Genomic DNA, 10,542 nt, shown 5'->3' with positions numbered 1-10,542 from the left:
GAATTTATAAATCAGCCACAATGTGACATAGTCAAAATACTGATGTGAGCAGACAGTATTGCAACATCCTACTGCATATCAAATTTTGGGATATTGCTTTCAGATTGTAAAAACGGAATGGGATATTTTGTCATTCTTTATTCCTCATAGAAATGTGAACACAAGGGGAGAGCAAAAAGAATCAAAGTACACTTATTTTGTAAACATGTCTTGAGGCTATTTCTTTCTTCTGTTAGAGGCACCATGTTTTAAAAAAAAGGCTCTTGGGCTGAGAAGATGGCTTACTGGGTAAAGGCACTTAACTAAATCCTATGATTCTTTTTCTTCCCTGGAACTCACACAGCGAAAAAGAGAAGCAACTCTTGAAAGCTGTTCTCTGACCTACATACACACAACAAATAAAAAGGGGAAAAGGATTTTGTTAAATTGTTCTTAAGATGAATATGATATGTACTCACTCATTAGTGGATTCTAGCCATAAATAAAGGACATTGAGCCTATAATTCGTGATCCTAGAGAAGCTAAATAAGTAGGTGAACCCAAAGAAAAACATGTAGTTATCCTTCCGGATATTGGAAGTAGACTAGATTGCCAGGCAAAAGTTGGGAGCTTGAGGGTGGGGGTGGGGTGGGAGTAAGGGGAGATGAGGAGAGAGAAGTGAGAAGGGGGGATGGGGAGAGCTTGGGGGAATAGGATGGTTGGAATGGAGGAAGGGTGGATATGGGAGCAGGGAAGTATATATCTTAATTAAGGGAGCCATTTTAGGGTTGGCAAGAGACTTGACTCTAGAGGGGTTCCCAGGTGTCCAAGGAGATGTCCCCAGCTTGTTCCTTGAGCAGCTGAGGAGAGGGCACCTGAACTGGCCCTATCCTATAGCCACACTGATGAATATCTTGCTATCACCATAGAATGGATGGCGATGGATGGAGATAGAGACAGAGACCCACATCGGAGCATTGGACTGAGCTGTAGCCATGTTTATTGCCACAACTCTATGGTGTTTCAAGGTCCTTGCCTGCAAGCAAGCTATAACACTCAAATGCTCTCTCTGTAGCTGACCTCCTGCCTCAAAGAGTCAGAGTTTGCACTGGCAGGATGGCCCAGGAAGCCGGCATTTTAAAGCGGTGCAGCTTTTTTCCTGCTACAGCTGAAAACCAAAAAGCATGTGTTCGGCTTTTCGTCAACACTGTTTAAGTGTTTCGTGGCAGGACCTCTTAAAAGAGCTGCAAGGTTTTGCAGCTAAAGCCGAGTCAGGAAAGACAAGCATTTGTCTGTAGAGAGTTCAGTCAGTTAGGTAAAATGGGCTTCCCAAGCTTGACGCCTGCTTTAGTTCAGCAGCGCTCAGCCAGGGGGGTGCACACTTGAAACACCAGCACTGGGGAGGGGGAGGTAGGCACTCCTAGCACTCACTGGTGGTGCAGTTTGGTCTGATTGGTGAGCTGCAGGCCAATTAGAGAACCTACCTCAAAGAAAGTAGATGGTGTCTCCAAGGATATGACTCAAGGTTTTCTTCTGCCCTACGTATGCTCATGTACATGTGCCTGCACACAGTCATTGGCATGCGTGAGTGAGCACGCACACACAAATTTTTTTTAAAAGAGCCAGTGTTAGGTAACTAACTTTTGAAAAAAAGTAAGTTTTATCCTTGTAATTAAGAAATTTGAACAAACCATTAGTTTGTTTTATTAACAAATTTAAATTCTAACATACTACCAACTGCTAAACATATAGTAAAAATTATCTCTCAAATAGCTTTGTCCACACATTCATCTCCGTTTTCTTCTGAGAAAGACAATATAGTCCCTCTACTCTTGATCTTCGTGTAGTTCATTTGTTTTCTGTTTGGACACATAAATGTTTTTTTTGTGTGTGTGTGTTTTTTCGAGACAGGGTTTCTCTGTGGCTTTGGAGCCTGTCCTGGAACTAGCTCTTGTAGACCAGGCTGGTCTCTAACTCACAGAGATCCGCCTGACTCTGCCTCCCGAGTGCTGGGATTAAAGGCGTGCGCCACCACCGCCCGGCCACGTAAAAATGTTTTAAATAGTTTGAGCACTTACCATTGTGGTGGGTTTTTGTTGTTGTTTTAGTTTTTTGTTTTTAAACTACAAATCATGCACAAATAGATCAAAATACAGCTAATACTTACTGGGCACTCAATTTTGCCAGACACTTTATTTAAATATTGAAATAACTCCCTGAATCGTAATGTTACTCTATGAAGCAGACAGGACTGTTACGTTGGTCTATTGAAAGCACTTGTGGTGCCTGGCCCCAGGAAAGGGATTATCAGAGAAAGAAGAAACTAAGATTCAGAGACTTAGTTTACTCCAGATCATTCCAAATTACTTCTTTCAGAGCAGTGTTCTTTTTTATTTATGTATTTAATTTATTTATTTATTTTTGATTTTTGAGACAGGGTTTCTCCGTAGCTTTTTTGGTTCCTGTCCGGGACTAGCTCTTGTAGACCAGGCTGGCCTCGAACTCACAGAGATCCGCCTGCCTCTGCCTCCCAAGTGCTGGGATTAAAGGCGTGCGCCACCACAGCCGGGCTATTTATTTTATTTTCGAGACAGGGTTTCTCCATAGCTTTTGGTTCCTGTCCTGGAAATAGCTCTTCTAGCCCAGGCTGGCCTCGAATTCACAGAGACCCGCCTGCCTCTGCCTTCGGAGTGCTGGGATTAAAGGCGTGCGCCACCACCGCCAGGCCAGAGCAGTGGCCTTAAATGTGAGGGACAAGCTGTTCAGATGAACTATTGATTAGGTACCTCCCATCTCTCCAAGTGTGGCTTACAGAGGACTGTACCCAAATTCCAGCTAGACTACTTTTGAACTACGGTGGGCGGCTTTGGGTCACTTACGCAATCTATTTAACGTAGAGCGTTCTTTCTAAGACAAAATAGCAATCCATCCACTCGCGTTCCCATGCCAAGCTTTCATGAATCTTAAGTGAAAGGATGTGTACAAATACCCAAGGCAGAACCTGACCCCATCAATGCTTATCCGATAGTGACACTGTTATTGTAACGCCAGAATTATCAACAATGCTTTTGATTCGGTTGACAACAAAACATCCTTTACCGACTGTCACTCCCTGATCCTACTAGAGGGGCCGAAAACCGTCTGCTCGCTAACCGGGACCCTGGCGATAAAGTTCCGGAAAAAGTCACTAACAACCGCGTAAACACCGCCCGGAACTACGCCCCCTAGCAGCCGCACACCACCCCGTCCGTTGGCGTTGCAGTTCCGACTAGAAGCCAACTTCCTGAATAATGGTTCCGCCGGCCTGAGGCCAAGCTGCGCCGCACATCAAGCCCCACCCACCGCGGGTCTTCTGGGCCCTCCGGGTACCCGTCGTCACGGAAGCGTGCTCTGCGGAAAGGGGCGGGCCTCGTATGGGAAGGCGGCTGATTTGAAAAGTGGCAACGGTCGGTGTTTTTGGTTGGTTGCTTGTTTTGTATCTGCTGTTCTGAGACCTGCTGGGAAGGCAGGTAAGTGCGAGCGGGCGCAGGAGGGCGGCCAGGAAGTCTAGGGTCGGGGCTCCTGGGTTCGCTGACTTAAGCTTATGTGTGTTGATTTGCGACAGGCTGTAATGTATCCGCGGTTGGCTTAGAACCCACTATGTACCTGAGGCTGGTCTTGAACTCCTGATCCTATCGCTTCCACCTCCAACTGCTAAAATTACAGGCGTGAGCCACTAGAGTGGTATCAGTGGGACTTGTTTCGTTGTGAATGCTTGCCAGTTTGCTCTGTATCTTCGTTGCTCTACCATCTCTTGATTGCACCCAGAACCATGAATCAAAAGGCAAAACGTCATTCTTAATCCAAAAATTAGGGAGCTGCGTGTATATGGCTCTACTCGTGTATAACACAATGCCCTCCCCGTGGTTTTGAGGAAGTTTCTTATTTACTTCATTAAAATTGGGAATTGCTTGCTTAGTTTTGCGTTGCAAAACTAGATGTATAAGATTTGTTATTCCAGTACACGCTGTGTTTAGCATTGTAGTGTTATAAATAAAGGAGACACAGCTATTAGAGATAATCTGTCCTATTTGAGCTAACATGTCAGAGAGTCATTTTAATAATATATAAAGTACTTTAGTCTGAGCTAAGAGGTCAAATTAAAGGCCTCTTCCTCTATCTGAACACGCACACATACACACACACACACACGAATGAGTTGGAACTGAAATTATACTATGAAAGACTGAGGATTTGGGTATGAGAAGAGGTTATTATACCCACTAATTGCATGTGTAAGCCTCTTGGTAGGGAATTCAGAAATTCCCAGGCAGGTATAATGAGACATTGGAAGTTTAGGGGAAGTCTCGAAGGGATTGACTTGTACCAGAAAGAGCATTAGATTATTAAAGGCTTTAGAAACTTCAGCGGAAAAGATTGAAATCTGATTGCACATTTGTGAGGGTTTGATGTCTTATAAGGGTTAACCCCGTGGCAGTGTATATAAATAGGGTTTGATGTCTTATAAGGGTTAACCCCGTGGCAGTGTATATAAAGAGCATCAGCAGAGGGGTGTGCTAATAATCATGAAGACATTTTATACCCACTCCAGTGTTAAAATTCCTAATCTAGGTGTGGCTTGCTTTAGCGAGAACCCTCTTTGTAATGTTTTTATGAGCACTTTAAAAAACTGAGACTTAGGTGAAAAATATTGAATGTTTTATTTACTTTTTCCCCCTCTGAAAGCATCATTTTAAACCATGAAATAAACTGACCTCAGGATATTGAGAGAAAACCCCCGGAATCTAATATATGCCAAAACACAAAGGAGGCCTGGACTAGATGATTATAAAGAGATTAGTCAGGGGATAGGGGCTTGGGCTTCTGTAGGGAAAGGGAGTGACTGGGGATTTGGAACACGGCCAGAGGAGGTACACAGTGAATGAAGGCTGCCTTGTTCTACCGATGAAGTCTCCCATGTCGTTGCCACCTGTAGTGATCTGTAACTGGGCAGGGATCAGAAATACAGCCTTTTCTTATGCACAGTACTTTCCTCTGCAGAGAAGGAGCTGTACTGTGGAGAAGCCTCTGCCGCCATCTACACATTTCGAATGGAAACATCTAGAAATGTCTTTCTACAAAAGGACCTTGCTGAGCCTTTCCTGAATCTGCAGCAGTCTGTAGTTTTTTGAAACACACCAAACAACTATACTTGGGGTAGGATAATTTACTGCCCCATACATTTATAATTTATACTGAAATAGATGACTAATGTGTGAAAGGCCCAAATCCAGACTTGAGATGATCCTATCTCTGAAAAAAAAAAGGTTACAATTATGAAATTCAGTAGTAGAAATGAAAATAGCTTAAAGTTCAAATACTGATGTAAGAAGAGTGCAGGGGGGATCCAGACTCGTGTAAGTGGGCCATGCGGAGGCCCTTCGAGTTTCTTTCACTGGATCGTAATGCATTTCTACATGAGTGCTACCGTTACCCACAGTCAGTCGAGGTGGTTCCTTGCTGTATTAATACTCTGCCCTAGACTGACTGATTCTGGAGTGTTGAATCCTTTTGTATTAACTTTTCAGAAGATATTCACTGTCTGGGGAAATAGCTCGATTAGGAAAGGCAGGACCAGAGTCAACCCCTAGAACCTACATATTTCTTTTTCTTTTTGAAGTTCTGTGTGTGGTCCATTGGTTCTCAACATTGTGGAGAGAGACAGGCAAATGTCTGGTGCTTAGTCAGCCTAGCCTATTGGGATCTTCTAGGCCTGTGAGGCCATATCTTTAAATAAATAAATAGCACATCGAAATAAATAAGTAAAGGTGGGTGGCACCGGAGGGACAAAATTAGAGACTGTCTCTGGTCCACATGGACCCGCACACATACAAACATAGACTAACACAAGGGAAGATACTGACAAAATAATATTTCAGGGATAATTTAAATAGGACAGTATGATAGTATGAAATATACATTTTGTCCAAAGTTCTTGGAGCACAGATACCAAAATGCTTGGAATCATCACAGTGATAAGTGAACTTTTGTAAGTTAGTAGTTAGCTGTTGCCTGGTAGACTCTGGTCCTTGGGCAAGGGGTAGGGGTGGGCGTAGTGTGGAAGGATGGGAGTGAGGGGTGGTTTACCAGAAAACTAAGGCAATCCTATCGGATTAGGACATTCAGCCCCTGTCCCCTGATCCTGGGGAAGGGAGAGACTGGAAGTTGCTGGCATTGATAAAATCAATCATACATACATGATAAAACTTTTATAAAGACCCCCAAGAGCTGATTTTGAGAAATTCTGGGACAGCCAGACACTTGGTGGTTCCTGGGCCTCTTCATACTATCATACTGTCCTATTTAAATTACCCCTGAAATATTATTTTGTCAGTATCTTCCCTTGTGTTAGTCTATGTTTGTATGTGTGGGTCCATGTGGACCAGAGGCAGTCTCTAATTTTGTTTCCAAGTTCCTCCCTTATACGTGGCACTGGTTGTCCAAGGAGGGCATGGTAGGAACTCCAGTGTGTAGTATACCGTCAGAAGCATAAGTAAAACAGCCTGGTCTTGTGACCATCATGTCAGTGGGGAGCAGTGTGAGGGTTAACCCCTCAATCTGTGGGTTGTGATCTTATTGACCTGGAAGAAGTGTCAGAACTTTATGATCAGACGCCTAGTGGTGTCCACTACATAATTAATATCTGCCTGCTTGATACTTGCCAGAAACCAGTCCCATTTTAGGAACAAATCTGTACTGACTTTTGTTGAAGGAGTGGGAAAAAGATGTATTCTTCTCTCTCAAAAATGGTAAGGTTTCCAAAAAATAGTCTCATAAAGTAGTGGCCACATGTAAGGAAGTAGTCTTTAATTGTGTAGCGGAGAAGGCCTAGAAGGGATATCACAGCTTTCCTTCCAGTTTTGGGAGAAATGTCCTGTAAATAGGGATCAGTGTATCCTATTGAGGTTGCAGCAGCTTTCTCAGTAGCATGAGCAAGTGTCTTCTACTTATTAGGGACACACTAGAGTGAAAGGGAATAACCTTTAGAGTTCCTGCGCTCTGTGGTGTTTTGAAGGGTTGAGAGCCAGGGCGTTACTTAACAGCTGTGTTTTGGGGTGGCATCCTCCATTTACTGGGAGGAGAGGTAATTGTTGGAGCTTCCTCCATTCACTGGGAGGAGAGGCAAATTGCTGGGGCCTCTTTTTAAGCCATAATTGTTATGAAACAGTGAGAGCCTAAAGTAGATTTCAAAACTTGTAAACCATTTCAGTTTGTTTGCAAAATTGAATCTTTTTGCTCTGGGTCTCTGCTCACGCTGGGAAATAGTGTCTTTTGGACAGACAGCTCTGCAATGAGAGACCACCCGAAGCATTGTAGGGTATTTGAAAGAATGCCTGGCCCCTAGCCATTGCATTCTTGTCCTGACAACTGAAAATATCTCCAAGCATTGCCAGCTGTGCTCTGGGATGTGTAAGGGAGACAGAATTATGACAAGTACTATTTTAAGAGGACACCGGTAGGAATAATCTATTATCTGCACACATTAGGACAAATAGGTTTTTGCTGTTTTATGTGTTTTGAGTTCTTGCTTTGGTGAAAGGGAGTCCTGCCTTAAATTAAAACCTCTCTTTCCTGCTCTCCCTCTACGTCTTCCCTTCCCTCTGCCCCAGCTCTCACCCCTGCTTGCATCTTAAATCTTATTAGTCTTCTTACTGTGTGTTTGAGTAGAATATCAAATCAAAATGCAGTTTTATTTCCTGTCTTGTGTTAGTATTGCTTATATCTAGCTGCTGCTGTCTGTCTGTCTGTCTTGTGCTTTGAGAAATAGTTCTCAGCATCTTGTTAAATGCTCTGGCCCTTGTGTAAAAAGAAAACAACATGATTTTCCTCCTGTGTGTCAAAAGCCTCTCTTCCTTATGGAATAGGACATTAGAAATATTGGCAAAAAATGACTTATTACTTTGTGATAAAAAATATTTTAGGATAAAACATCACCTTTCTTTCAGTGTGTGTTTGTATGTATGTGTGAATAAAATTCATCTTGTTCTGTTTTGAGACAGGACAGAGTCAGGTTGACCTTGAGTTTTACAGTTGTTCTTACATTGAATTTCTGATCCTCCTACTTCCATCTCCTAGTGTTGGGGGTCACCAATATGCATTACCATGCCTGGCTTAAAATTCTTTGCCTTATTCCCATATTTGATGATCATACTACTATGAACAGTTCAGCCACAGCTTGTTTATTTTTTCCCTATGTATCAATTTCTAGATAATAAGGACTATTCATTATGCATATTTCTGATCTTCTTTTTTTTTTTCTTCTTTCTCACTAGGAGGAGACTCCCATCATGGAAACTTTGTCCTTCCCCAGATACAGTGCAGCTGAGATTGTGGATCATATCCGCAATAAATTACTAACAGGAGCTGATGGCAAGAACTTCTCCAAGAATGATCTTCATCCAATCCCTAAGGTAAAATGTGTCTCTCTTTACACGGAGATACTGATATTTAAGAATAAAGTAGCTGCTAGGTCTGTAGTGTGGGAAGGAAGGCGGGTGCCCTCATATTTGTTGTAGGCCAGTCATTTTTAATCTAGAGAAAAATTTCTCACCTGGTGTAATTTTAAAATAACATTAAGTTTATATGTGGGGCAACTTCTACAGGCCCAATGGGAACTCAGTACTTTAATACAGTTGTTTTCCTTAAAAAAAAAAAAAGCTTTAAACCATAGATATATTAAAGTATATTAAATTTTTATATTACTGGAGTGATGGTATGAGGGTATCATTTATTGGAGACCTTGACAGGATTTATTCCAAGTAGCTTCCTACACACGCATGCTTAAAAACAGTCTTCTTTGGAAACACACAGATTAATTTTCTTACATTATGCCCCAGGTGGAAATTGACTTATTCTGACAGGTGTTATTCTTTATATGTTTGGTTATTAAATGCAAAAATGAGCTGTTTATGTGTCACAGCAAAATCCCAAATCTCCCTCCAGTTCCCTGTGTTGGCCTTGAAGTTATAATATGGGAAGGTTTATTTTATCATATTGAATGCAAAATTGTTTATCTCAGTCTTTTTTGGTTTTTTAAAATGGGAAGAATGGCCTCAGAGCAAATGATTGGTCTTTGAGGTGAGTCATGTAGCTTTAGGTGAGCACTGCCACGTTCTCACCATGTTTCAGGCTTTCTGTTCCCCTAATAAACCTGAATACAGAAGAGCAAACAGATTCTCATGCCTGCATTTGGGAATCTACTAACATAGAAGAAAAGGTTTCTAAATCTTGCTATTTCTCCATTATTCCAAGCATTGCAGCTAAACTGAAATCTGAGGTGACCTTCTGGCTGTAACAGTGGGCTAGTCTGAATGATCTTTCTTCAAAAAGTGAAAATAAAATCTTTTTTTTTTTTTTTTTTTTTTTTTTTTTTTTGTTTTTCGAGACAGGGTTTCTCTGTGGCTTTGGAGCCTGTCCTGGAACTAGCTCTTGTAGACCAGGCTGGTCTCGAACTCACAGAGATCCTCCTGCCTCTGCCTCCCAAGTGCTGGGATTAAAGGCGTGTGCCACCACCGCCCGGCCGAAAATAAAATCTTGAGGTTTCCAGCATTTCCACATCCCTGGCAGAGTCCTGGAAGACCCACCTGTCTTTCCTGTCTGGGCTGGGTGAATTGATTGGGTTGGATTTGGATAAAATTACTCTCAGTCATAAGTAACCAATTTCCTTGTTTATTCACTACACAAGAACAAATTTTTTGTTGTTGTTGTTTTTCGAGACAGGGTTTCTCTGGTTTTGGAGCCTGTCCTGGAACTAGCTCTTGTAGACCAGGCTGGTCTCGAATTCACAGAGATCCTCCTGCCTCTGCCTCCCAAGTGCTGGGATTAAAGGCGTGCACCACCACCGCCCGGCTAACAAGAACAAATTATTATGTAGCATAAGGTGTCTTAGAATTTAGAGGAATTGTGAGGTATTTTGAGGGAATGTGGGTGATTTTCTTTCCTTTTCTTGGACCGCAGCATTTGATGGTGAGGATGGCAATGGCGCAGCTCCTGCCTGAGACATTGACAGTTGTTTTTCTGTTGTAGCCTGAAGTCTTGTACACGATCTACATGAGAGCCTTGCAAATAGTGTATGCAGTGCGGTTGGAGGCCTTCTACGTGGTGAGCTAAGAGCTGAGACAGTGTGTGGTTCCTGTTTGTAAGCAGGTCTGCTCCCAGTGCATTCTGCTCAAAAGGTTGAGAAGTGGTTGACTTCATTTCCAACAAATCAGAAAAATGATCTCACTTACAAAGGAATTTTAGGCATCATAATAGCTTACATGAGACTCCTTAGTAAGATGGAAACTATAATGAAAGACCAAATGACACTTGGAAATTGCTGGTTCTGTACAGTTTGTTTACAGGTGTTGGGCTTCAGAGACTTTAATAAACAACTGCCAAGCCTTTAGGGAAAAAATTGTTTTTGTAGGAAGGACTCTAAGATTAAACTAGGTGGTAGTAAGATTAAAGCAATTGAAATGAAATGAACCACATAGTTTTAGTCAGAAGGACTGCTTTTCTTGACCATGTTTTGTGATGAAATTA

General features: G+C 42.3%; 1 protein-coding gene across 6 annotated transcripts in view; it reads left to right on the top strand.

The window, feature by feature from the left end:
- The first annotated feature begins 3,407 nt into the window (after window positions 1-3,407).
- Nuf2 (NUF2 component of NDC80 kinetochore complex) overlaps window positions 3,408-10,542 on the top strand; it is a 29,823-nt gene continuing 22,688 nt past the window's right edge. For 2 of the 6 annotated variants that reach the window (XM_075988525.1, XM_075988530.1), the window contains exons 1-4: window positions 3,408-3,492; window positions 5,020-5,175; window positions 8,292-8,429; window positions 10,045-10,119. In XM_075988525.1, the coding sequence (XP_075844640.1) occupies window positions 8,307-8,429; window positions 10,045-10,119 (198 nt within the window). In that variant the 5' untranslated portion in view covers window positions 3,408-3,492; window positions 5,020-5,175; window positions 8,292-8,306. The remainder of the gene's footprint in view (window positions 3,493-5,019; window positions 5,176-8,291; window positions 8,430-10,044; window positions 10,120-10,542) is intronic. The other 4 variants (XM_075988528.1, XM_075988526.1, XM_075988527.1 and 1 more) reach the window with 4 other exon arrangements.

Source organism: Microtus pennsylvanicus, chromosome 10 (genome assembly GCF_037038515.1).
Source record: "Microtus pennsylvanicus isolate mMicPen1 chromosome 10, mMicPen1.hap1, whole genome shotgun sequence".
Taxonomy (NCBI): domain Eukaryota; kingdom Metazoa; phylum Chordata; class Mammalia; order Rodentia; family Cricetidae; genus Microtus; species Microtus pennsylvanicus.
This window is presented reverse-complemented; position numbering and strand designations above follow the sequence as displayed.